Here is a 27,618-nt window from a genome sequence, read left to right as displayed (position 1 = left end):
CTTACCTTGTCTCTGATGGTTAAGCACCTGGCCTTTGCCAATGAGTCTCCATTATTCCCGCTGAAATTAGGGAACCGATCCCAGCACCTGCTGTCCCCTCCAGTGGCCATCACAGGGTGCTTCGAGGGGGCTGGCCCTCGCCTCACCAACTGACACCTTAACAAAGCGTGAGTCTTTCAGCTCTCCCAGGGACTCCAAGTAGGGGAGGCTGAGCAAGTTGGATCCGGTTCCAACATACTCATTACCTGGAGCCTTAGGAATTCTTTTCCTGATGACCTTATGCTGGGGAAGACCTGGCATTTCGACCTCAGGGATTGCAGGCCCGTGGTTCTCAACCTTCCGTGTCCATCACAATCACCCGAAGGGCTTGCAACACACATTGCCGGGCCCCTTCCCCACGGTTTCAGATTTGGGAGGTCTGGGTTGGGGTCGGTGATTCTGCATTTCTAACGACTTCTAGAGTGGTGTTGGTATTGCTACTCTCGGAACCCCCACTAACCAGGTCCACGCTTTCGTTAGCCAATTTAGCAAATTACGAATACTACTCAAGTCTGCTTCGGTCAAACCGTTAGTGGCTGCACCCGTATCAACGGACGTGGCTGGATCAAGTCTTACATTCTATCCCTTTCGGTCTGATATGCCTCGAATTCACTCCCATGTGTACCCCCCAGATTCTTGCTAATACAGATTAGCAAGACATTGTAAGTCTTTGGTGTATAACCAGGCCTTCTACCTCTCTCACTGAGTTATTTTGGGGTCTGATGGTCATCATTGGCCGAGGGGCGATGAGAGGTGGGGCCTGAGGAGAGTCATAGCAGCTTGTGAGATAATTAGCTCTTGGGACATGGCCATTTAAAAGCCTTTACACAGGGGTGCCTGGGTGGCTCAGTCGGTTGAACATCTGACTTCAGCTCATGATCCCGCAGTTCGCGAGTTCAAGTCCCATGTCGGGCTCTGTGCTAACAGCCTGGAGCCTGCTTTGGACTCTGTGTCTGCCCCTCCCCCACTTACACTCTGTCTCCCCCTCGCTCTCAAAAATGAACAAACTTAAATAAATTTTTTTAAATAAGTAAACATTAAAAACACAAAAGCTTTTATGTAGAGAAAAGTTTACTTCTTGGCAGGGCAGGGTTAAGGAAGGTTGGGAAAGCATGTGTCAGGGGGTGCATTTAGGGGAATTTGGAGGCTCAGGAATTTGTTTATTAAGATTTTGAGAGATTTCATTGGCCTTATAATTAGAATTTGAAAGTTTCCCCACACCCACCTAATTCCAAGAGAGAGGCATTTGTGAGGCTTTTCAGTTAAAAACAAAAAACACTTAATTTTATTTATTTATTTATTTAAAAAAATTTTTTTTAACATTTATTTATTTTTGAGACAGAGAGAGACAGAGCATGAACGGGGGAGGGGCAGAGAGAGAGGGAGACACAGAATCGGAAGCAGGCTCCAGGCTCCGAGCCATCAGCCCAGAGCCTGACGCGGGGCTCGAACTCACGGACCGCGAGATGGTGACCTGAGCCGAAGTCGGACGCTCAACCGACTGAGCCACCCAGGCGCCCCACAAAAAAAAAAACCACTTAATTTTAGAATCATTTTAGATTTACAGAGAAGTTACAAAGATAATACAGAGACTTTCCATACACTCTATACCCAGCTTCCCCTATTACTAACGTTTTGCATTCATATGGCATATTTGTCACAATTGATAAACCAATATTGATACATTATTAGTAACTAAAGTCTATACTCAGATTTCCTCAGTTTTTCACTTATCCCTCTTTTTTTCCAAGATACCATCCAGGATACTAGTTTGTATTTAGTAGTAATGTTTCCCTAGGTTCCTCTTGGGTACAACAGTTTCTCAGACTTTCCTTGTTTTTTGTTTTTGTTTTTATTTAATGTAATTTACTTTTTATTTTTTTAATGTTTATTTATTTTTGAGAGAGGGAGAGAGACAGAGCAAAAGCGGGGAAGGGGCAGAGAGAGGAGACACAGAACTGGAAGCAGGCTCCAGGCTCTGAGCTGTCAGCACAGAGCCCGACACGGGGCTCGAACTCTCGAACTGCGAGATCATGACCTGAGCCAAAGCTGGACGCTTAACCGACTAGAGCCACCCAGGTGCCCTTAATGTAATTTATTTTTTTAAGTAAACTCTACACCCTACGTGGGACTCCAACTCATGAGCCAGAGACCAAGAGTAGCATGCTCTACCAACTGAGCCAGCCAGGTGCCCCAGACTTTCCTTGTCTTTTGTTGTTGTTGTTGTTGTTGTTGTTGTTTGTTGTTGTTTGTTTGTTTGCAACCTTTACTGTTTTGAGGGGTACTGGCCAAGTATGTTGTAGAATGTCCCTTAATTTGAGGTGTCTGGTATTTTTCTCATGGTTATACTCGGGTCGTGGTTTTGAGAGAGGAAGAACCACAAGAGGTGAAGTGCCATTCTCATCATGTCGTATCACAGTACATGACCTTTCACATGATCCTGACCTTGATCACCTGACCGAGGTTGTGCTTGTCAGTGTTTATTGATTTATTTTGAGAGGGAGGAAGGGAGGGAGAGAGAGAGAGAGACAGAGAGCATGAGAGCAGAGGAGAGGGACAGAAGGAGAGGTGAAAACCCAAGTAGGCTCCACGCTCAGCATGGCCAGATGCAGGGCTTGCTTGATATCATAACCATGGGATCATGACCCAAGCCGAAATCAGGAGTCAGATGCTCCGGGCCCCTGGATGGGTCCGTTGGTTAAGTGTCCGACTCTTTTTTAAAAAACGTTATTTATATTTTTAAATTTACATCCAAATTAGCATATAGTGGAACAATAATTTCAGGGGTAGATTCCTTAAGGCCCCTGACCCATTTAGCCCATCCCCCCTCCCACACCCCCTCCCATAACCCTCTGTTTGTTCTCCACATTTAAGAACTTCTTATGTCTTGTCCCCCTCCCTGTTTTTTATATTATTTTTGCTTCCCTTCCCTGTGTTCATCTGTCCTGTGTCTTAAAGTCCTCATATGAGTGAAGTCATATGATATTTGTCTTTCTCTGACTAATTTCGCTTAGCATAATACCCTTTAGTTCCACCCACATAGTTGTAAATGGCAAGATTTCATTCTTTTTGATTGTCGAGTAATACTCCATTGTATATATACACCACATCTTCTGTATCCACTCATCCATCGATGGGCATTTGAGCTCTTTCCGTACTTTGGCTATTGTTGATAGTGCTGCTATAAACATTGAGGTGCATGTGTCCCTTCGAAACAGCACACCTGTATCCTTTGGATAAATGCCTAGTAGTGCAATTGCTGGGTCATAGGGTATTTCTATTTGTAATTTTTTGAGGAACCTCCATACTGTTTTCTAGAGTGGCTGCACCAGCTTGGATTCTCACCAGCAGTGCAAAAGGGATCCTCTTTCTCCACATCCTCGCCAACATCTGTTGTTGCCTGAGTTGTTAATGTTAGCCATTCTGACAGGTGTAAGGTGGTATCTCTTGATGATTTTGATTTATATTTCCTTGATGATGAGTGATGTGGAGCATTTTTTCATGTGCCAGTTGGCCATCTGGATATCTTCTTTGGAGAATTGCCTATTCATGTCTTTTGCCCATTTCTTCACTGGATTATTTGTTTTTTGGAGTGTCTGACTCTTGGTTTTGGCACAGGTCATGATCTCATGGTTTGTGAGTTCAAGCCCCACATCAGGCTCTGTGCTGACAGTGCAGAGCCTGCTTGGGATTCTCTCTCTCCCTTGCTCTCTGCTCGTCCCCAGCTTACACTCATTTCCTCTCTCTCAAAATAAATAAGTAAACTTAAAAAAATTTAAAAAAAAGAGTCAGACACTCAATTGACTGAGCCACCCAGGCGTCTATATTATCTTTCAAAGATATTAAAATAATAATAAAAATGTCCTGTTTACCCATGTAAATTACCCTTTTTAGAGATTTTTATTTCCTTTCTGTAGATCCATATTTCCACATGATTTTATTTCATTTTGGCTTCTCCTCTAACATTTCTTATGTTGTGGGTCTGACGATAATGAATTCTTTTAGCTTCTGTACGTCTGAAAATATTTTATTTAGCCTTCATTTTTGAAATGTATTTTAATGGGTATAGAACTCAAGGTCAATGGTTTTTTTTTAGTTTCAGTACTTTAAATGTTGCTCTACTGACTTCTCACTTGAATTCTTTCTGATAAGAATTCTACTCTCATTTTTATCTTTGCTCCTCTGCACATAGTGTGTGTGTGTGTGTGTGTGTGTGTGTGTGTGTGTGTGTGAGTAAGTGTGTGTGTGTGTGTTTCTGGCTGCTTGTAAGATTTTCCTTTATCATTAGTTTTGAGCGATTTGATTGTGATATACCTTATAGTTTTCTCCATATTTCTTGTGCTTGGGGTTTACTGAGACATTTTGGATAGCTTCTATTGTTGTGTCTTCAAGGTTACTCATCTTTTTTTTTTTTTTTTTCTGCAGTGTCTAATCTGCTGTCAATCTGTTCAGTATATTTTTCATCTCAGACATTGTAGTTTTCACCTCTAGAAGTTTGCATGGTTTTTGTTTTTGCTTTTAACTTCTTCTGTCTCTTATGTTTTGGACTATCTGGGACAGACTTATAATTGTTTTAATGTCCTTGTCTGGTAACTCTAATATGAGTCAATTCTGATGGACTGATAATTCTCCTTATTCTGGGTTTTACTTTTCTGCTTTTTTGCATGCTTTTTTTTTTAAAAAATCAGCTTCCAGATATTATGAATCTCACTTTGTTGGGTGCTACAGTTTTTATATTCCTATAAATATTCTTGAACTTTGTTCTGGGGTGAGTTATTTGGAAAGTGTTTGATTCTCTCAGGTCTTGCTTTTTAAGATTTGTGATAGTGGGACCATATCCATGCTCATTCTAAGTCTAGTTATTTCCCACTACCTTCTGAGTACTCTCTCCCATGCCCCTCAAATCATGAGGTTTTCCGTCTGCCTGGTGGGAAGGGGCACTATTCCCAACCCCATGTGAATGCTGGGCACTCTTCCCTCTAATCCTTTTGAGTGGTTTTCTTCTGCCTCAGCTAGTTTCTGCACATTCTTGGGCTGATCAATACCCAGCCAAATACTCAAGGGGACCCTCTGCACATCTCTGGAGTTCTTCTCCTGTGCAGCTCTCTCCTTTCTGGTACTCTGCCCTGCAAACTTGATTGGTTTCATCTTCTCAGAATCAGCTCTGTTTCCTCAACTCAGTTTGTTGGGCTCCACCTGGGTTCCCTTTTCCACATCACGGCTGGGGAATTCTTTCAGGGCAGTAAGCTGGGTGATCATAACCATACTACAATCAGCAAGCTGGCTCATCTCATCTTTCTCATCTTCAAGTTTCACTGCCTTTCATTGGCCGGTGTCCGGCGGTCTTGAAAACTGTCACTTCATATATTGTGTATCGTTGGTTGTTGGTCATTGGCAGGAAGTGGAAGACAGCAGTCCTGCTCCCCAGTGGTCACTGGCATGTCCCTAGTTGCACGTTAATAGTTTTTAATTTCTGTTCTTCCCCTATGTGCTCTGGGGTTCTATGTTGGCCACAATTAAGTCAAGGAATGCAGAACTAAAATGGATATTATAAAGAGTTTATTATAAGAATTAGATTTTACTCCAGTGTTCTCAAAGTGCAGTCATTGAACCAACAGCATCAAGAAGCAGCATTACCTGAGAGTCTGTTAGAAATGTAAATATCTAGGGGTGCCTGGGTGGCTCAGTTGGTTAAGCATCCGACTCGGGCCCAGGTCATGATCTCGTGGTTCACGACTTTGAGCCCCGTGTCAGGCTCTGTGCTGACACCTCCGAGCCTGGAGCCTGCTTCGGATTCTGCGACTCCCTCTCTTTCTGCCCCTCCTCCATTCGCACTCTGTCCCTCTCTTTCTCAAAAATAAATAAAAACATTTAAAAAAAGAAAAGAAATGTAAATATCGAGGCCCCACCACAGCCTTACTGACCCAGAAGCTCTGAAGGTGAGACTCAGCAAACTAGTGTTAATAAGCCCTCTAGGTGATACAGATGCAGGTTGAAGTCTGAGAGTCACTGCTTCACATATTGGAGGAGAGACTGGAGAAGTAATTGTTCAAATAACAGTGTTGGAAAACCAGGGGCGGGGAATCACTCATAGGCCCTCTTCAACACTAGCCTTGGTGAGCAAGTTAGTGCTTTCAGGGAAATGTGGAAGTGAGGCACATCAGCTGCTGGAATGGGATCACAGAGGGGACTGGAGTAGACGATGGAAGGCTGTTGTCTCTTCATAGCTACACTCTGTGAATTCACAGCAGAGTGGTCTGGTAACGGGTCTGGGATTGCTTCTTTAGCAGAACTAGCAATAAGGAAGGAGAGGTGGACAAGGGAGAAACAAGAAGAAGGATGCACAACAAGGAAAAAGAACAAGGGGAAACTAGAACTTTCTGGCACCTATCACCTCTGACCATGATGACCTTTATATTGTTAATGCAAGCTGCTTCAGTCCCACCTCCCAAATCTTGTGCAAATTTTCTTTGGGCCAACTCTGATCCCTAGCCAAACAGGGAAGGGGATTCTCGGAAAGGCAGGTCCAGATTAGCCCAGCAAACAATTTACAAAACCACAACCCTCCACCCTATGTTAATCTGACATTCAGTCACACTTCTTTTAACCATATTTAACTTCCAAATAAACAGCAAAATCATGTTTCTGGTTAACATACTCCATTGTTCATCAAAAAATCAAAAGCATACTCTTTTCCCAAAAGAGGATACAAATTCTTGTTTTCTATTTTGAGAAAGAGAGAAAGAGAGAGAGAGACAGAGAGAGAGACAGAGAAAATCCGAAGCAGGCTCTGCACTATCAGCACAGAGCACGATGCAGGGCTCAAACCCACGAACTGTGAGAAATAGACCTGAGCCGAACCAAGAGTCAGACACTTAGCTGACTGAGCTACCCCAGGTGCCCCAAGGATACAGATTCTTATGTCACATTATCTTCAGATGATGTTCAAGCCTTTTCTAAAGTAGGTCAAAATTCCCTCTAATCTTTATTGATACATCTTAGATGGTAGAATGAGAAGAGAGAAAAAGAGAATTAGTTAATACATACCTAGTAAGCTTATAGTAAGAAATGTAACTATTATACTCATTTCTACAAGTGGTCATGTGGTCATAAATGGTATCTATAATTTCTTTCTTCCTTCTTCCACCACCCATTCCATATTTTCTTTGCCCTCTGTAAGGACCTTTGATAGTCCTGATCCCTTGCCTGGAGGAATGACCCAGACCTTCATTCCTGAAGGGTCTGGGCTAGTACTAGTCCAGCCTGTACTAAGTTGTGGTTTTCCACTTTTTGTCACATTGTATGGTAAAATTAAGAGTAGCCCCAGAAAATCTGCCGCATTCCATTCATATTCTTCCCTACCTTCTTTGTGTGATCACAACCCAATTTCCCCCTTTCAAATCTGGATCAATCACCACAAAGCAGCCCGTTGGTTTATTAGCATAAGAAGCCCAAAGTAGGCAGAAGCCCATGTGGCAATCTCAGTTTCCAGTTTAACGGAACTTCTGCCAAGTTCTCTGGAGGGGCATTCCTCTCTTGGGAACTAAGACTGTTGGACCAGCAGAACCCAAAATTGCCTGATGGCTTGCAGGCAACATCCAATTCATGATGAGCAATTCAGGTAACTTGGTAATGCTTGGTGGTCAGCATTCAGTCCTTCCTAAGGCCCAATAGCAAGCTAGAAACTGTTTCTCAAAAGGGGGAGTAGTTTTTGTCACAGGATGACATAGCTTTTCTTCAAAATCCAAAAGGAGCCTGCCAAAGGCTCTGTACAAGCATCCCTGCCCTAGGTACTTCAAGGTCACTGGATCTGCTCGATCATACAGTCTAAGAGCCATCTGTACTGCAGCTTGGACCTGGTGCAGAGCCTTCTCGTTCTGGGCCACACTTAAAAATGGCGACAATTCGGGGCGCCTGGGTGGTGCAGTCGGTTAAGCGTCCGACTTCAGCCAGGTCACGATCTCGCGGTCCGTGAGTTCGAGCCCCGCGTCAGGCTCTGGGCTGATGGCTCGGAGCCTGGAGCCTGTTTCCGATTCTGTGTCTCCCTCTCTCTCTGACCCTCCCCCGTTCATGCTCTGTCTCTCTCTGTCCCAAAAATAAATAAAAAACGTTGAAAAAAAAAAAATTAAAAAAAAAAAAAAATGGCGACAATTCGGGGGCACCTGGGTGGCTCAGTCGCTTAAGTGTCCGACTTCAGCTCAGGTCACGATCTCACGGTTTGTGAGTTCGAGCCCCATGTTGGGCTCTGTGCTGACAGCCTGGAGCCTACTTCAGATTCTGGGTCTCCTCCCTTTCTCTGCTTCTCTCAACTCTGTCTCTCAAGGGTAAATAAACGTTAAAAAAAAAAAAAAAAAGGCAACAATTCAGATTTCTCAGCAAATAAGTTAAAGTGACACACCCGAAGTATATATTACCTTCAAAATCCAAAGAGGCCCACTGGACATTATGTCCCTTTCTTGGCGGTAGGAGAGGCCCGATGTAGCAATTTGTCCTTCACCTAGAAAGGGATATTCAACATACCGTGGTCCTATGGATCCCTAGAATCCCACTGACGCAGGTCCATGATGTTTTGTTAAATCTATTTCCTATCCTCTAGCATGCTGGAGTTTTTATTCAAGTATCTAGGTAGATGCTATATATCCTCATCACATCCATAATATAGTTGGCCAGCATGATACCCCGTAGAATTCAGAGGTGACCAAAGTCTCTGTAGACCAGTAAGAGCAGTCATAGAGCCCTGACGTAGGACAATGAAGTCGTTATTGCTGGTTCTGCCAGTTGTATTGCTGGTCTTTGCTATGTGTGTGTGTGTGTGGAGTGGGGGGGGGGGGGGGGGGGGACCCGGGAAGTATTCAACACATCAATAACTACATACCAGGCCTTAAGAGGATGTGATTTTCTCCAGAAAAAGAACAAAAAAGCACTTGTGGGATAGCAGTTGAAGTCATCATAATCCACTATCAATCTCTATAATCCATTTGTCTTCTGCATAAACCAAACGCACAGGTGTTGAAAGATACGGTAGGAACAACTAATGTTTCAACTTTCAAGTCTGTTGGAGGCACTTTTACAATTTTATCTTTGCTCTTTAGATGGGAAGGTTGATGTCACGTCCCCCTACATTTCCTCACACACACTGTATTGTAGTGAAAGAAGTAGATTTACAACTTTGCTGTAGCTGAGCTTTCAAACCAGGTAATAAGCCCTTCAATTTTTTCAAAATTGTTATGGCATTCCACGAACACAGCACACCTCAAATTTCTTTCATCAGCATTTTTGCAGCTTTTGGCATTCAATTCTTGCACACTTTTTGTTAGTTATACCTATTTTGTTTGGAGGTTGGGACAAAGCTGTGTGTTCAGCTGTAAGTATCTAAATTTCTCATTTAGGTCTTTGATTTCTTTCATCAGTGTTGTGCGCTTCTAAACCTACGAATTCTGTTCATACTGTTAGATTCACTCCTAAGTAAACTTCGTGGGTACGTTTAGCTTTACTGAAACATCTGATACCTCGCTTCCATGTAGCACGGACTAACATCTCTCCAAATGATTACTATCTTGGTTCAGTTTAGGTAACGAGAACTGAAAAACTGAAATGAAGGTGGTAGGACATTTTCTACGCTGAATGAGGGTGCCCACTCCGATTTTATTCAACTGGGCTTACAGAAGTAGTGCTGGGAAGGTCTTAACGCCTCATCATGTGAATTACTTTAGTAAAATGTTCTCAAATGCAAGCATTCCTAAACACACACACACACACACACACATTGGGAGTTCCAGTGGGCTTTTATTGAGATAAATTAACAAAAACCAAGATTTTATCAACCATTTTTTTCTGAACCTTCTAAACTCAGCAGAGACTCTGGTCCATATATGTGTACATACAACATAACACATCCCAACAAAAACAGAGTCCCACTGGAACATTTGCCAATTAACAAAAAGCCAATTTTCCCTTTCCCCGAATGTTTTCAAAATTTTGAGTCCCCACTGTTCGCTTCTCAGTGGAACTGGTCCCTTGTGGCTAGGGACATTAGAATTCCATTCCATTTTTACTGAACAAAAAAATATTTTTTCAAGTTTTAGTTTTGTTTCAAAAAAGGGAAGTGACTTTGTTTTCTCCAGGCACCCCTCCCACACAACCACTGGTTAAAATACAGTAGCCTGTATCTTAGTAACCCAGCCCCTACCCCCTCCCTTTCCCTGCCCAGTATTGTCTACTGGAGAATTTAAACACACTTCTGCTGGAATCTGTCAGCTGTGGAGGGGCAGAGTCCAGGTGCCAGGCTAGCTCCCTCTAACCTCATGAACTGTTATAACCTTTGGACACTTAACTCTTTACCCCAAAGATGAGTTTTTTACACCAGAGGTTTTTCTTTGGGAGTTTTAAAAAGCAATTCTTAAGGATATAAAGTAGGATACAAGCTCACCAAAGTCCACTTAAGTTCACCTAAAAGTTGACTGACTTCAGCTCCCATGAAGCCAAAATTTTGCTGGACAAAAGTGTTTTGTCACAAAATGATTCCACAGTAACAATTTTTAACATACACAAAACATTGAAAAAAGTAGCAAATTAAAATAACATGGCTTAGTTCCCCCAAAATTATTTCATTTTTACTCATCTATAAGGTCAGGAGTGTGGCTAAAGGCCATTTCTGATGAGGTTATGAGCTTCCAAAGTGTTTCTAAATCCTTAGTGCAGACACCCTCCCTTTTGGGGCATAGTAACCTCCCTCCCACCCCTATTAAAAAAAAAAAAAAAAAAAAAGAAAAGAAAAAGAAAAAAAAAAACTAAACAAAGTGATCAGAATGAGATGTTTTGATTCCAACCAATTTACACTCAAGGCTTTGTGCTGAATTGTCTGGTTCTGACCCAAGCATGATGGTATCAAACACAAAGCACACAGCAAAGGAAAGATGCTCCCATCTCATTCTGAAAAAAATAATATTGATAACCAATTGCCTCCCCCCTCCCTCCAGCCACTGGGGCCCGCCCATATGATGATGCTGGGACCAACTTGAAAATAATTAAGAGACATATTTAGATTTCCTTCTCCCTTAACTTCTTCCCATGGAAGATCATTTTAGAATAAGTTTATTCCATTCCCAAAGGAAAGCCAAGAAAGTTTCTCCATCAGAATATATGGGAAGAGAAAAACTAAACAGGCCCAGAGGCATCAAGGTGTGTAACGATCCATAAACCATTACACAACTACTACACCACAGGCAAAACCATGAGTTGGACATAATTTAAGTGTTAAAAATAGGGAAGTCTCACTCAAATGAACCACTGGAAAAAAAATACCGCCGTTACTTAAAACAGCCAATATTGGAAAAGAACACAAAAACAATTTCCAGTAACAATACCCCTTAATAGCCGGGGGGGGGGGGGGGGGGGGGTGTTAAAAAAAAAAAAAAAAAAAGAAAAGAAAAAAGAGACTAGGCTTTGACCTAGTCTTTAGAGCATCTTTCCATTTAGCAATTCCTATTCAAGAGTCAAGCACCAAAACTGGACAGCTGCCTCTACAGGACTGTGTCCAATAGTGGTGTCCCAGATAGTTTAAGTGCCACTCCTCATCAGAGGCTATATACTTCAGTAATACTTTCAGTTAAGTCTGTGCTTTAAGAGGGACCCACAGGCATGTGGCACCAGGCACAGTCTGAGGATGGCAAAGGAGACTGCGCGGTTTGTTGTCACCCACACACTCTCTAGCGAGATACCAATTTGCATTTACAAGCTTTTCTTCTATAATGAATGATCCCTCTTATCTCGCCAGAGGTGGGGGAGAAAGAGAGAGCTGCATCAGTACAAGGACAAGATTTTTTGGTCAAAAGTTGATGCCTTCTAAATTCCCTCCCCCCACCCCTCCCTGGAAGAAAATGATTCCTTAATTAGGGTTTGTATTTAGTAACCAACATTGGCTGGAAAGAACATAGCTTGGATACCAAATATTTGAGCTTATTCTTTTTGGGGTTTGTACTGTGCAGCTCTTGCTACAGTTTTTTAAGGAGTTAGGGCTATGTCTGATCAGGAGGCATCTGCAGGATTTTGATCCTAAGGAGTTTTGGGTGAGTCACAAATAGTTTTGCTTAGAACTAGGCAAGAGTCAAAAAAAAAAAAAAAAAAGCAACTTTGAATAATTGATTTCTTTACCCAGATGAGTTAAGCACGAAAGCGTATGCAGGATTTACCTTGTAATATTTTAGGGTCTGGAAAAAAATGCAGTATGGAAATCAGATATTTTTCATATTATTTTTTTGCTTTTTTTTAAAACCCTAGATGCCTCCTGACTGACCTAGTACACTGGGTTAAAAGGGAATTTAAAACATTAAAAAAAAAAAAAGTTCACTGGTTTTGATTCATCTCACTCCTTTTGCCTGGAGATCAGGCCAAACATCAAGCATGTTGGGAGGGGCACAATTTAAAGCAACACTATTAACTGTAAAGCATTTGCCAGCAATTTACAATGCAAAATGACAGATAATTCTTGTCACAAAGCAAGAGGATGGCAAGCAGCTTTCTGTAGCATGAAAGTTAACAGCTCTCAGGAGTTGCCCATTCCTGGAAGTTTATGGATCAAGGTGGGCGGAGGGCAACACACTTACAGAGTACAGGAAGTGATCCACAGAAAGTAAGCTCCAGAACTGCTAACGTTACCAAAGCTGGTACTGGCTAGTATTCTGAAATGCAAATCCATGCTTTGTACATACACTGCTCAGACACTGCCACTCAACTGAATCCCCACACTGCAAGGGAGATTAATCTTTGTCCCCTTTTGCTGAGCTTGAAAAGTTCCTCAAACTTTTTTTAAGGGGGAAGAAGCAAAATCAGAGAGAGCTTCTCAAAACTAGCATCCTGAATCAGAGGTTTCTGAAGTTTCCTTGCTCTCTCTCGCAGGTGTTCTCCAAAGGTATCAGATGATACAGTGTGGCAGCAAACAGTGAATCCCAGACTTCTGGGTCCCTCTTCCAACACAGGGTCCCCACAGAGGTCTGCTCTCTACAGCAAGAGGCCAAAAGTACTTTTTAGACTTTAGTGTTGCGGAAAACTGAGCCCCTCTCATCTTTAGCTGCTCCCATAATCACTCTAATCCCCTTAATCCCAGCAACCTTCATCCAAAAAAAAAATATATATATATGTATATATATATATGAACCCAGAAAAAAACTTATTTACAAAGTTTATACAAGTATACACACCCAATTTTCTATGGGACACGCTCTGCCACGGAGGAAAGAGGGTCAAGGCTCTGACATGTCTACACATCAAGTGCCATAACTGCTAATGGAAGCGTATGTAAACCAGTCTTTAGTGTTCTGCTATAGAGCACAAAGGCGTGTCATATGGCTCCTGCAATGATAGACTGCTCTTTCCTTTGGGAGCGACGATGTTGGAATCTACTCAGCCCAGAAGAAATTTGTACTTGGGATTGTTTTTTTTTTTTTAAATACATGTATTTACAGTGCGGATGAACTGCAGTCGCATATCAACTCCTCCACATAAACGTAAAGAAAATGGTGTTTGACATTACTAATATGTTTCATCTTCCAGCCCTGGGCTTGAGTACTGGGTAAAAAGGGAAGGGAGAGACTTCAACTTGAAACCAAAATGAAAAGACAAAAAATTTTTAAAAGATAGGAAAAAGAAAAAAGAAAAAAAGCAAAGAATTACTATGTTGATTCCTTGGGCTGTGTCTAAAAGATGATACTCTGAATGGTCTCATAGCATAAGGCACTTCGCACAAATAAGTAATAAGCTCTTCAGGCTTAAAAAACGGATGAGTAATTAGGGAGAAGTTGAAATGCACTCAAGAGTCAGCTGTTGGAGAATTTTGAAATTGTAGACAAGCTTGTGTGTTCATCAAGATTCTTCTCTTTTTAGGGTTTCTCCCCTTCTCTTCTTTCTCCTCCTTCCTTGTCCCCCTTCCCCAGAAAACATTTTTTAAAAACCAGCAGTTAGTGCAACTAATGTTCAGTCAGCACACAGTGCAAACAAGTGGAACAAAAAAGGTAAATTCCTTCTTTTCAGCTTTTTCTCTTCACCAGTTAAAAAAAGAAAAACTGTCTGAGCTCTTTTAAGTCTTCATAGTTCCAAAATAAAAGAAGATGAAAAACCCACAAAGAGAAGAGCATCCCCCCCAAACGATGTGTCACAGATCCAAACGAGCCTTCTGTAGTTTGTCAAAGCCTAAAGAAAGAAGGAAGAAACCTAAAATTAACTTTTGTGAAAGCAACGAACTAGGGTACCTACTTTTTCACAATCTCCATCCCAAATGCTCTTAGTAGCTTCTACTGAGTCTATGCCTCCCACAGAATCCATTTAGGATGAAGGAATTTCTGCTAGGCATCCCAGAGATATTCGAATGAGAGCCTGAAAGTTCTGGTATCCAAAACAAATAAAATCAAGAATTTTTTTTTTTTTTTTTTTTTTTAACCTTCCACGAACTCAACAGCCTACCAATACACCAGCAAACATTGCCTACTTTTAGGTTTGCCTGAGGGCTTTGTGTTTGACATTCCAATTAAGGAGGGGAGGGGAAAGACTAAAGCGAAGAGAGGATCTTAGAAACTTAAAAATAACAGGTAAAAGGTTTATTGCTAATTTGGAAACAATCATCTCTCAAATCAGATTTTCCTTACAAAAAAAACCCTGCAAAATAGCCTATATTCCTTTATGTTGAGCTTTCTTTTGAGCATCAGTATTAGAGCCTGATAGTTGATAGTCATCAAACAATGAAATGAAATGGTGCAGGAAACCAGAGTGGGCAGTTAAAAAAAAAAAGACAATTATCCTCACAGCCTGATCACACATTTGGCAATGAGGCAGTGTAGGGTAATTTAACCTGATTTATTAAGGAGGTGCCTTGCCCGGGGGGCTCAGTGAGTTAAGCGGCCAACTTAGGGCCAGGTCATGATCTCACTCGGTTCATGAGTTCGAGCCCCATGTCGGGCTCCGTGCTGACAGCCTGGAGCCTGCCTCAGATTCTGGGTCTCCCTCTCTCTCTGCCCCTCCCCTGCTCACATGCACACACTCTCTCTCAAAAATAAACTTAAAAAAAAAAAAATTTTTAACCCGATTTATTAAGGTGGCCAGTAGAAATTAAGAGTGATGCTAACAACAGAGAGATGACTGAGTGATAAAGGAAAGACAAGAAATATTTTCACATTCAAACCGCTAAAAAAGATTCTTTGCTTTCATTATTTTGGAAGTATGGATTTGTCTTAAGTACTCCTCATATATCACATTATACAGGAAGACTGCATTCGAGAACAGCATTTACAGATTCTCTAATGAGACCACAACTTCACCCAAGCAACAGGTCCCAGTTCATTTATTTATGCCAACCGGTGTTTTACTCTATCATTGCTTTTATATGTAGCGCCACATGAGATCTTCCCCAGGAAAGAGGATTTTGGTTTCTTTCTTTTCTTTAAACATTACACTCACTTAGCTACTGTTCTGTCAGGTACGCACATGCTTGTTAAGGTTTCTCATCTTCTACGGGCTCGCTATGGTATTCTGCCACATACAGACTCTTGTCAATGTTGCTTGGGATCGGTTTAATTTCTGTTCCCAGCTGCTCCTCAATACTTTTCAGGTTGAAGCGATCATCATATGTGATCAAGTTGATGGCTAAGCCAAGATGACCAAAGCGACCTAAAGAAAAACAGTTTTTAATAAAAATGAGGTAAATATGAGAATCGATGTGTGCACGCAAGTCTATTAGTGGCAAAACCATACAGGACTGTTTTTGTTCACTGCCACTGTGAGTGTACGAAACCACTTATGGTCTCATACACACATTACAACTTTGTTTCACGCCCTAAGTAGTACCCTCATTTACCTTTTTCAAATGACAAAACAGATGCTCATTTATGTCAAAAGTTGCCACAAAACATCAACAGTAGTTTGCACCACCTGAGAAAAGCATGCCTGTCATGCTTTATACACACACACACACACACACACATATATATATATATATGCGCTTAAATTTTCCCTCACCTTAAGCATATATAAAGTTATTTTAACTTTTCTTAAATGCTCTAGAATAGAAATCAGTTTTAAATATCAAACAACTAAATTAGTTTTAATTCACTGTTCTCACTGCTAGTATACTCTATTTCACAAAAGAACAGAATTTAGTGATTACACTTCTCAAAACACTTCCATGAAGAACATCTTCCTGGGGTGCCTGGGTGGCTCAGTCGGTTGAGCGTCCGACTTCGGCCCAGGTCACGATCTCGCGGTCCGTGGGTTCGAGCCCCGCATTGGGCTCTGTGCTGACAGCTCGGAGCCCGGAGCCTGTTTCGGATTCTGTGTCCCCCTCTCTCTCTGACCCTCCCCTGTTCATACTCTCTCTCTCTCTGTCTCAAAAATAAATAAACATTAAAAAAAGAAGAAGAACATCTTCCTTTTCCTCACCTGATCTTCCAATACGATGGAGATAGGTCTCTGCCAGCTTTGGGAAGTCAAAGTTTATTACCACATTCACAGCTTGTATATCAATACCTCGGGTAAACAAATCTTAAAAAAGAAAGAGAGAATCTCCATTATATCTTTCAATTTAAGCATGTTTCTTGGTACCACAATACTCTTTAAGATGTCTTTCTAGTGCAACCTAAGTTTTAATTCATTAGGTATTTTAAATGTACTTGCAAATTACTAGCATTATCTTTACTGCACATTATCATAAATAATTTTCTGCTAGCCAAGTTACCTTTTCCTAAGTCCCATAAATTTTTTTTTGAAATGGTGTAAAGTAACTGCAAATGCAGGAAGAGATCAGAATGACTGTTAAGCTACAAACTCATTATAAATGAGTCTCAGGAGTAACCAGTAATTTTTAGTATTCAATCCAAGATCAAAATAGATTAACCAAGAATACTGTGAAAAGAAGAGATAAGCCACTACGAGTAATTCCTTACACTTTTAGAATTCATTCATCTCATTCTAAGTGATTTACAAGTCTGAGGTTAGCGCCAAGGCCACACCTTCTCTTTTCTAGTTCCCCAATTACTACGCTAATTTAGGCTATGAAAACTACAAGTAGAAACAATTACAATAGACTAATAACTAGGTTTTAGGGCTTCTATCAGTTCCACACTCCAAAATAATCCACAATGGTGACTACTGTTTCCAAAACACCGCTTTGAATTTGTAACTCATTAATTTGCCTCTGGATAAAATGCAAGATTGACATACAAGGTCCTCCACCCTACACGTGTTGATCCTCATATACTTCTCTAACACGTGTCCTCAAACCCCCTCCATGAAATTCATCCACTTATCTTTCCTTAAATGCATGTTCTTGAAGCCCTCTATGGATCATGTTTTATACCAGTCCCCTAACTGAAAACTCCTTATTCAAGTCTAAAACTTATATAGTTTACGAAGCCAGTTAAAATTCCAGCTCTTCTCAGATCACCACAGCTAATTAATTTCCTTTCCTGTGAAAATTTAGGACTTTTTTCCTACACACACCTCACATTTGCAAATTACCTTTACCCCCTTGTAGACCCAACCCGAAGGCTGTTTTAATAAAGTTTTACTGGTCGGGCTCTGGGCTGATGGCCTGGAGCCTGCTTCCGATTCTGTGTCTCCCTCTCTCTCTGCCCCTCCCCCATTCATGCTCTGTCTCTGTCTCAAAAATAAATTAAAAAAAAAAATAAAAAAATCAAAAAAATAAAGTTTTACTGCCACAGGACCATGCCTGTGTGTTTATGTGCTGTTTAAGGGTGTTTTTAAGCTAGAATGGCAGAGCTGAGTAACTTGTTTCAGAGACCTTATGGTATACGAGGTCTAAAATACCTACTATCTGGCACTTTAAAGAAAAAGGTTGCAGGGCCTGCTTTAGACTCTCAAGGTTGTTTATCTTTTTTATCTCTGATTAAACCATTGGTCCTTGAAATAAAGAGTGATACTTCGCATGTATTTATACACTTTGTACACATACGTTATTCAGTACTCATTTAATGACATTAAACACTCTTCTGTTTTCTGTCTGCACATGCTGAATTTGCTTAACAACTCTCAACATTTCATCAATGAACTAGTTCCTTTTCTACATTATAGGTTCCCCAAGGGCAGGGAGTATGTGTGTATATATCTGAAAATTTTTAATTATGGTAAAATATACATAAAACTGAGGAGTTAATATTTTTCCAGCACCAACTAACTCAATACCTGGCAGAATATTGGTTGAATATCAAAAACTATTTTTGAATAAATAAAACACATATTTGTTCAGAATTGGTTTAAAGCATTCTCATTTTACAGATTAAAAAAAAGGCATAAAAGAAAAGCATGACTTGTCCAAGGTCGTATGATTACAGGTTAAAAAGGGTAGGACTTGAACCCTAATCTTAAAATTCTAAAAGTCTATGCTTCAATTTTGTGTCAGCCTCTCTCTCTGCCCCTCCCCTGCTCACGCTCTCTTTCTCTCTCTCAAAAACAAACCAACATTAAAAAAATTTTTTAAATAAAAATAAAAATTCTGGAAGTCTAATATCCTTTCCATTTATTTCAATATAAAGGTTAGAACTGCTGATAAAGTAAACATACATGTATTAATTCACAGTTGTATTGTTAGATAGAAGACAGAAAAAGGTAAAGTGGAAGCACCAAGGATACCTGATAGTCTTTTTTTGGTTCTTGTAGATTAGCAAATTCAATATTCCGTTAGTAAAAATTTGGAGTTTATTTCTAGAGCAGCATTTTAACAAATTCAAATTGTGAACTACTCTACATTTTGATCTGGATGATAGTTGTATGGGTGTATACATATGCGAAAAGTCACTGAGGGGTGCCTGGATGGCTCAGTCGGTTGAGTGTCTGACTGCGGCTCAGATCATGATTTCGTGGTTCTTGGGTTCGAGCCCCACATCGGGCTCTGTGCTGACAGCTCAGAGCCTGCAGCCTGCTTCCGATTCTGTCTCTGGCTCTCTCTGCCCCTCCCTCACTTGTGCTCTGTCTCTAAAATAAATAAACATTAAAAAAATTTTTTTATATGTAAAAAAAGTCACTGAATGATATCCTTACAATTACTGTATTTCTCTGTGTACGTGTACCTCAATTACAGAAAAAAATCCTTGGGCCGCCTGATTTGTGGGTTCAGGCTCCACATCAGGTTCTGTGCTGATAGCTCGGAGCCTGGAGCCTGCTCCAGATTCTGTGTCTCCCTCTCTGTCTGCCCCTCCCCTGCTGTCTCTCTCTCTCAAAATTAAACACTAAAAACAAATTTTTTTTTAAATCCAGATTCTTCTCTACCCAGAAGCCTAGTTTAGATGATTAATCTCATACCAATACTAAGATTGTACTTCCAGTGTAGAGATGGAAGGATACTCATTGTCTGTTCTGAATGTCCACCTGGCTCCCGAGTTGAAGTTCAGTACACTAAATACACACCAAAATATAGACTAGTCTGTTTCTGGCAAAAAAATTAAGAGACCACAGTAAATAATTTCCAAAACATAGTTTCTTTTTTTTTTTTTTTTTTTTCCAACGTTTATTTATTTTTGGGACAGAGAGAGACAGAGCATGAACGGGGGAGGGACAGAGAGAGAGGGAGACACAGAATCGGAAACAGGCTCCAGGCTCCGAGCCATCAGCCCAGAGCCTGACGCGGGGCTCGAACTCACGGACCGTGAGATCGTGACCTGGCTGAAGTCGGACGCTTAACCGACTGCGCCACCCAGGCGCCCCTAAAACATAGTTTCTTAATGTTAATTTATTTTGTGTGTACTACATACATCTCATTCCTGTATGCTAAGGTTATTCAAAAAACACACAAATTCCACAGCTGTTTAAAAGACAGAGATGAGGTATGAGCGCCAACAAGTGTTCTGCAGTTTCAGATATGGAAACTAGTTTCAGGAATTAAGCTCATTTCAACTTCAGAAATTCCAGAAATAGTATTAGGGTGAGCTGAACTCTGTCACAGACTCTGATGGAAGATATGGATAGAGAAAGCAGAGCAGAACTAAAGAGAAAACCAAGGGATAAATACGGAAATACTTACCAGTGCAAACAAGATTGCGGCATAAGCCATTTCGGAAATCATGAAATACACGATTTCGATGTTCCTAGGAACAAAGTAATGCACTTAGTTTGTTTAAATCTCATACACATAACCCTAATTTTCCTATCATTAATTTCTCCTATCCAAACAGTTTAGTATACCCGAAATTTACACAAATGAGAGAGGAGCCAATTCAAAACCCGTAAGTTAAAAACAAAGGATAAAAAAGTTAACCATGCATTAGTTTCCCACGGGAATTAATAAGCAACTAAAACATATTTTAATACGTATCTTCATGTACCATTTATCTTAACTCTTAAGGGTATTTTTTATCTTTTTTTGCTGGGTTTTAAGCAACAATTTTCACCATGTTTTTGTGTTATCTATTTTTTCAATGTTTCAAACAGAAAATGACAGAAGTTTGGCTTGATCTAAACATCTACTACTTGTCTTTTGAGTTACCTGTATGCAAAAAGAAAAATTTACTTTTCAATTAAAATACAAAAATGAAAACACATACATAATGACTCTAAAAAAAGTGAAATAAATCTATCATCTGGCAAACTCATCTTTCCTTTCATTCAAAGCAACATTCTTCCAGTTGGAAATATTCTCTACACCTTAATACATTCATTTCCTGTGACAATTTCTAATATTAGGGTCCACATGATGATATCTGATCCATTTTCAAGCTGCTTTGAAAACCGTATGTGTGCTGATTAACTTAAGCTCTTAATCTTAGTCTACAGGAACTGCTCTCTTTCACAAAATTTCACAATGTTTAATTAGCACACACACAAAAATCTTATTTTTATACTTCTGCGTTTCTTTAAACTCTTGATTTAGTTCTAAAATTTAGAGATTGTGCCCTTAAGGCAAACAGTGAAGAAAAACATAAGGGCTGAGGCACATAAATTAAAAATCTAGAGCAGTGTTATCCAATAGAACCTTGTGCACTGATGGAAGTGTTCTCTATCCGTACTTTCTAAAACGGTAGTTGCTGGTCACATGTAACACGGCACTTAAAATGTGGTTAGTGTGACAGAGGAACTAAATTGTAAACTTTAATTTTAACTCCTTTAATTGCCACATGTGACTAGTGGTTACTGTATTAAACAGTGCAAATGTGCATTACCTGGGAAAGGGAGTAAAATCTCCTATTTGTATCATGCTCAATAGTCTACAATAGTTACTCATTTATAAACTATCTCCATCTTCCTAACCACCTTGTGAGGGAAGAGTGTGTATACCATGTTTTATAGCCAGAAAACTGAACCACGGAGGTCACGATGAAAGGTCCCTTGCTTACTAAGGAATAATTCATTCTTATGTTTAGGACATACGGAGGAGCATTAAAACAAAAAACAGAATCCAAGAAATACTTAGAAAAAGATTTTTAAAATCCGCACACAAGTTCTAGTTTTATACTCACCTGCCTCATTTTAGCATGGATATAGAAGCAAGAATAACCCAGTTGAGAAATCTTCTTGGCTAGCAATTCAACTCGCTGAGAGGAGTTACAGAAAATGATCGACTGGTTTATCTGAAGCTAAAGGGAAAAAAAAAAAAAGATACGAGAAAGAAAAACAAAAACCTTCATCTTACTTTGCCAAATCTTGAAAATAGTGACCGATAGATGTTAAAAATACGGTCTAAGACTTCGAATCTCATGACACAAGACAGATGCAAAATTGTAAAAATCATCAAGACTAAAACACATTCAATTCTCATTATATGCAGTAATTATGTTCTATAAAGTTGCCACAAACACTGGATATGTGAAAAAAACCAAAAAATACTGAACACGTGAATACAAAACCACTGCTCCCAGGAGAGATAAAGGATTAGGTTCCTGTGAGCCTCTAGTCACATCTTTTTCACCAATCCATCAACAGATAATCTTATGTGTGTTGCTATTCAAAGACCCCTTATTTACTCATGGCCAACAGTGTAACTCCTGCCTGGCTGTAAAGAGTTTATCCAATACACATTTTCTCTGCAAGGCACATCAGTCTTCTTGTGCTTAGGAGAGACGGAGAGCACTAAGCTTAGGAGCCATTTAAAACCGTGAAATAGGGGCGCCTGGGTGGCTCAGTCGGTTAAGCGGCCGACTTCGGCTCAGGTCATGATCTCGCGGTTTGTGAGTTCAGGCCCCGCGTCGGGCTCTGTGCTGACAGCTCAGAGCCTAGAGCCTGGAGCCTGTTTCAGATTCTGTGTCTCCCTCTCTCTCTGACCCTCCCCCGTTCATGCTCTGTCTCCCTCTGTCTCAAAAATAAATAAATGTTAAAACATAAATAAATAAATAAAACCATGAAATAAACAAAAACCAAAACAAAGCATTAAAATGCAAAAAATGTGGCATTAATGTGGCACAGACTACAAGAAAGACAAGTATGAGAGCTGAAATAAGAAGGCAGTGTGTCACCTTGCTCAATCTCAGTTGGGATTATGCACAACTGCTGTTATTTTCCATTGTACTACTAGTATCCACAAATGACTTCAGTAGCACGTGCGTATTGATCACAAGTTACAAATACATTTTGGGGAGCGGCCAAATTTGCAAATACAGAATATGCAGATAATGAAGAGCAACTATAAAATCAAGGTCAAATTATTTTAGGATTTAATTAAACGTACCTTCAGATCAACAACCCAAGCTACCTTTTAAGAAAAAGCTGTGGACTGTTTTTTACACTGAAAATGGTAGGAAAAACGGACACAACTGTTTAATTGGGGTTATAATATTCAGTAGCTGAAGCCCATTACTTACCCTGGAGAAAAGTGTGTTGAGGCAGTGTACTTTTTGGCGCTCAGTTACATAGGCATAGTACTGGGTTACTCCCTTCAAAGTTAGTTCCTCCATCAGGTTAATCTCATAGGGTTTCTGCAAATGGGAATTCTGAAAAAAAGAAGAGTCATATAATTCAATGAAAGCAGAGTGTATCTCTGAACTCAAAATATATCCTACAATTTTCTGATAAAACTATCGCTTTAAAGGGATGCAGATCTCTTCTCTTCAAAGTATACATAATCTATGATGGAAACAAGTCACCATATAATGGAAGATCTAACATTCAGATATGTAGCTAAGTTCCTATTTTGTGCTTTGTATATAGGATCACACTATAATCAATTTATCCAGTATCAATGATTATATGTCAGCCTGACACCAAACGCTAAGTGAATAATTTCATCAAATTACTATTACAACTAAAAAAATAAGTTAATTTATGCACAACAAATCTTAACTGATCAGCTGACGAAAAAGCCAACAACTTGAAACAATCAGCATAACGTAGAGACTGATTACAGGATGTAATTATGAATAAAGGTATACTTGTGGGCAACAGAACGGCACTGCTTCCATGTAGATTTATACTCACCATGAACTTCTGTACACTAAGAGGAAAAGTAGCGGAGTATAATAAAATCTGTCTGTTTTTAGGTAGCGTGAGAATAATATCCTCCATTATCTGCACAAAATCCTGTGACAGCAACTTATCTGCCTGCAGTACAAAGAAAAGACAATTTTAAAAACAATTAGTGTTTAAGGTCTTTGGTTAGTAAGGCATCATCCAAGAGCATTCATGTAATACTCCTGGTTGTAAAACAGTAAGTTCTGTAACATCATCCAGTCCGATGGCACCAAGACACAGTCCCAGGGATTCAGAAGGCGGATAATCTATAATACCATATTCTAGATAGGCAAAAAAAATCCTAGAACAGAATTTTAATTTAGTTTGAGAGACAGTGAGAGAGAAAAATGTGCATGCGTGGGAGGGGCAGCAAGAGAATCCCAAGCGGGCTCCGTGCTCAGTGCAGAGCCCCACTTGGGGCTGTCTGTGAGGTCATGACTTAAGCCAAAATCAAAAGTCAGATGCTGAGCCACCGAAGCGTCCCCCATAACAGAATTTTAATGGGATTTCCATGAGAGACAGTACATGGCTGAGAGTACAATCTGCAGAGTCAAATTACCTGAGTTGAAATCTAGTCTCTCTGACTTTTTAGCTATGTTGGCAGGTTATTTACACCCAATACTTCAGTCCACAACTTTAAAATTAGAAATTTCACTTACTGTTAACTACTTTATAGGATACCTACCTTACAGGGTCGGCGTAAAAAGTAAATGAAGAAACATGTTCAGTACTTATTGCTAGCCAATAGTCATTAATAAACATTCTCTCTCCTTACTCAAAGATAAAAAAAACCTGTCTGATAGACTACAATCACCTGATCTAGTTATCTAAGACACAAATCAAATAGGAAAGCAACTTTATTTCAAAAACATTAACACCCATAGACTTTATATACAAAAACACTGCCAGATCCCACAAATGCAGAGCCAGAGTAAGTTCTTAAAAGGCACTTACAACCTGGTGAGATAACACATATACTGGAGATGAAAAACCAAACAGTACAAAGGACATACTAGGGGCATCTGGGTAGTTCAGTCAGTTAAGCATCTTGACTGATCTCACGGTTCGTGAGATTGAGCCCTGCACGGAGCCTGCTTGGGACTCTCGCTTGCTCTTTCTCAAAATAGATGAAAGAAAGAAAGAAAGAAAGAAAGAAAAGAAAGAAAAGAAAGAAAGAAAGAAAGAAAGAAAGAAAGAAAGAAAGAAAGAAAAGAAAGAAAGGGAAGAAAGGAAAGAAAGAAAGAAAGAAAGAAAGAAAGAAAGAAAGAAAGAAAGAAAGAAAGAGAAAGAAAGAGAAAGAAAAAAAAGAAGACATACTAAACGAGGGGTGAGAGACATTACATGTCTTTTAAGACATATTACTGATTGGAAAGAGACTTAGAATGAATTTGGCTTTAAGGTATTCAACAATTACTTTTCTTGAAAAATAAAAACAAAACTTACAAACTATCTGGCATCCCTAAGAAAAACACCCAAGGCTGAACTTTTCCTATAAATACCTATCACCTATTGCCTTTAAAAAGTTAAATGGGTTTTATAAGCAAATTAGTTTGATTGACAAGAGTCATGCATTTATTAAAGGTTCACAAACACAAAGAGCTTTTGCTTCATTCACTGACAGTTCTAAACAAAGCACAAAATAATACTTTCCAAATAAAGAGACATTACCTCATCCAACACTATCATCTGGACATGATCAACTTTTGCTACTCCTTTCTTGATAAGATCCAGGATTCTTCCAGGGGTAGCTATCACCACATGCACTACACAAAATTAGAAAATATGTATTCTCATTAATTTTAGCTTAGGCAAACAGGATACAATAAAGATTCATCATACATATTTTATCAGAAACACTGTTGTAAAGGTTGGAATAATACAAACAGGCAAAGATGTGTTTTAGGAGATGGATTTTCATTTCATCTTTGGTTGGCCAGAAAATACTTGTTTCACTTCTACGTGGGGTGAGCTAACAGATTCCCAAATCACCTGCTCCAAATAAGGGGCATACTTGTATTAAAACAATCCCCAGTGAATAACAAAGGCATACCAGGCTTTTGATACAGTTGCTTCCCTCTAATCTAGAGGAATGGCCTTCAGAAGATATTACAAAGATGAAATGAGACAATCGTTTTAAGTAATTGTGCAGTATGAAGCACATGGTAAGTAATTTACCAGATGACAACCATATATAAGATTCTGACTCAAACTTTATGTATAATTTTATATAAGTTAATTTCATGCTTGGTGTTTTGTTATCTTTTTTCACGTAATGATGTATCCTGGAGAACTCTTAATGAAAATGAATACAGTTCAGCTTAATTTTTTAACAGCTTTGGGGAATTCCATTCAGACTACACCCCGATGTATTTAGCCAATCTCCACTAACGTTTAGGATGTTCCAATTTTTTTAGTACTACAAACCATACTGCACTAACCTGACCCTGCATCTGCCTATTTCTTCAGGGAAGATTCTTGAATATATATATATATATACACTCCCAATTTCAAAACATAATGACAAACTGCTCACCATAAACATTGTATCAATTTATACCCCCATGCTACAAGATAGCCTGTTTCTTCTCAAACTTTTATTATTGGTTACTACTATTTCTTAGTCTTGCCAATTGGATAGGCATGGTATCAAATTGCTGTTTTCATTTACATTAAAAAAAATTACCAGGAAGGCTGAATATCCTTCCCATTAATATCAATTTGTCTTTTTTCTCGAATGAAATGGTCATTTCCTTTACTCATTTTTCTACTGCAATGTTTCTGGTCCTTAATTCTCAAAAACAATTTTTAGTAAGTTTAAAAGGAAACACCTGTGTCTGTAATTCCACTTAGAGCCAGGCCACCTTAGAGCCATCATTTCCTACCTGTGTCATCAAGCCTCATTATGTCATCCCGTAAATTGGTTCCTCCTGTGGTTGCCATCACTTTGGCCCCTCCCATGTGTTTGCTGACCTGGATGCAAATTTGACTGACCTGTAGAGCAAGTTCTCTAGTGGGAACAATCACCATTGCTGGAAAACAGAAAAAAAGAAAACATATTTTAAGAGTTTTTAATAAGCTACAGAAATACTGCCCCTTGCAATCTAGATACTCAGGACATTTTAGAAAATTGAATCATAATAGGCCTGATTCTGAAAAGTCAAGTAAGTAAATTTCCTTTACCAAAAAAACAAACAAAAAACAAAACAAAAAAAAACAACCAAAAAAACCCACCTATTACAGTATTGCAGATTCAGACTTTTCCTCAGCAGCACTGCTATATAAACCTGGTACTCCTTAGTTACAAACCTTTAAAGGGTTCTTTGAGTTGGTAAAAACTAGCTCAAAGTTTATTAATTTTTCACCAAAAGATTCACTAAACACCTGAATAGAAAACTCTTGCTGCCCAGGTTCCATTTGAATCACATGAAAGTAGGTAAAGGGAAAATGGGAGAAATGATCATTATAGATCAATACCAATTTATGAAAATTTAAGATAAAGCTTTAGAGGTCAAAAATTATGGGATGCCTGGGTGGCTCAGTTGGTGGAGTGTCTGACTTCGGCTCGCGTCATCATCTCATGGCTTGTAAATTCGAGTCCTGCATCCGGCTCTGTGCTGACAGCTCAGAGCCTGGAGCCTGGTTTGGATTCTGTGTCTCCATCTCTCTCTGCCCCTCCCCCACTTGCGTTCTGTTTCTCTTAAAAATAAACTTTAAAAAAAAATTAACTCTATTAGCTTGCTCTGCGTACAACTATGGAAATTTCTTTCTTCTCTACTTCCTAAGCTCTTAAAATTCCCAAACCACAAGGCTTTATACAGAAGAAAAAGTTCATGAGCTCTTGCAGACACACAGGTGCCACAAGAAACAACTCAGTTCCATAATTTCTAAGTAGCAATGTCAGATAACTTCTCATGATCTTAGCTTTCCTATCTATAAGGCAATAATGCTTATTTTGCCTATTTCACTGGAATGTTATCAAAACTGTGTAATATGTAAAACTCTTCTGAAAACTAGAACTCTTTCCAAAAGCTGGATATTTTGTAAGACTACTGGGCCCCAAGCTGTGAAAGGATAGGTAAATACTAACTCCAGATTATATAAATTCTGACTAAAAAAAAGATGGTAACATTTTCCACATAGCTC

The 27,618-nt window shown here is 39.6% G+C and overlaps 1 protein-coding gene across 5 annotated transcripts in view; it reads right to left on the bottom strand.

Moving 5' to 3' along the window:
- Positions 1–9,805: 9,805 nt before the first annotated feature.
- DDX6 (DEAD-box helicase 6) overlaps positions 9,806–27,618 on the bottom strand; it is a 36,739-nt gene continuing 18,926 nt past the window's right edge. For 4 of the 5 annotated variants that reach the window (XM_053900415.1, XM_053900413.1, XM_019468977.2 and 1 more), the window contains exons 6-14: positions 26,358–26,504; positions 25,144–25,238; positions 23,443–23,565; positions 22,830–22,958; positions 21,492–21,608; positions 20,060–20,123; positions 16,465–16,566; positions 15,487–15,696; positions 9,806–14,226 (exon numbers count right to left, since the gene is read on the bottom strand). In XM_053900415.1, coding sequence (XP_053756390.1) covers positions 15,521–15,696; positions 16,465–16,566; positions 20,060–20,123; positions 21,492–21,608; positions 22,830–22,958; positions 23,443–23,565; positions 25,144–25,238; positions 26,358–26,504 — 953 coding nt within the window. In that variant the 3' untranslated portion in view covers positions 9,806–14,226; positions 15,487–15,520. The remainder of the gene's footprint in view (positions 14,227–15,486; positions 15,697–16,464; positions 16,567–20,059; positions 20,124–21,491; positions 21,609–22,829; positions 22,959–23,442; positions 23,566–25,143; positions 25,239–26,357; positions 26,505–27,618) is intronic. The other variant, XM_053900412.1, reaches the window with a different exon arrangement.

This window comes from Panthera pardus, unplaced genomic scaffold (genome assembly GCF_024362965.1).
Source record: "Panthera pardus isolate Hobbes unplaced genomic scaffold, ASM2436296v1 HiC_scaffold_12, whole genome shotgun sequence".
NCBI classification, from domain to species: domain Eukaryota; kingdom Metazoa; phylum Chordata; class Mammalia; order Carnivora; family Felidae; genus Panthera; species Panthera pardus.
This window is presented reverse-complemented; position numbering and strand designations above follow the sequence as displayed.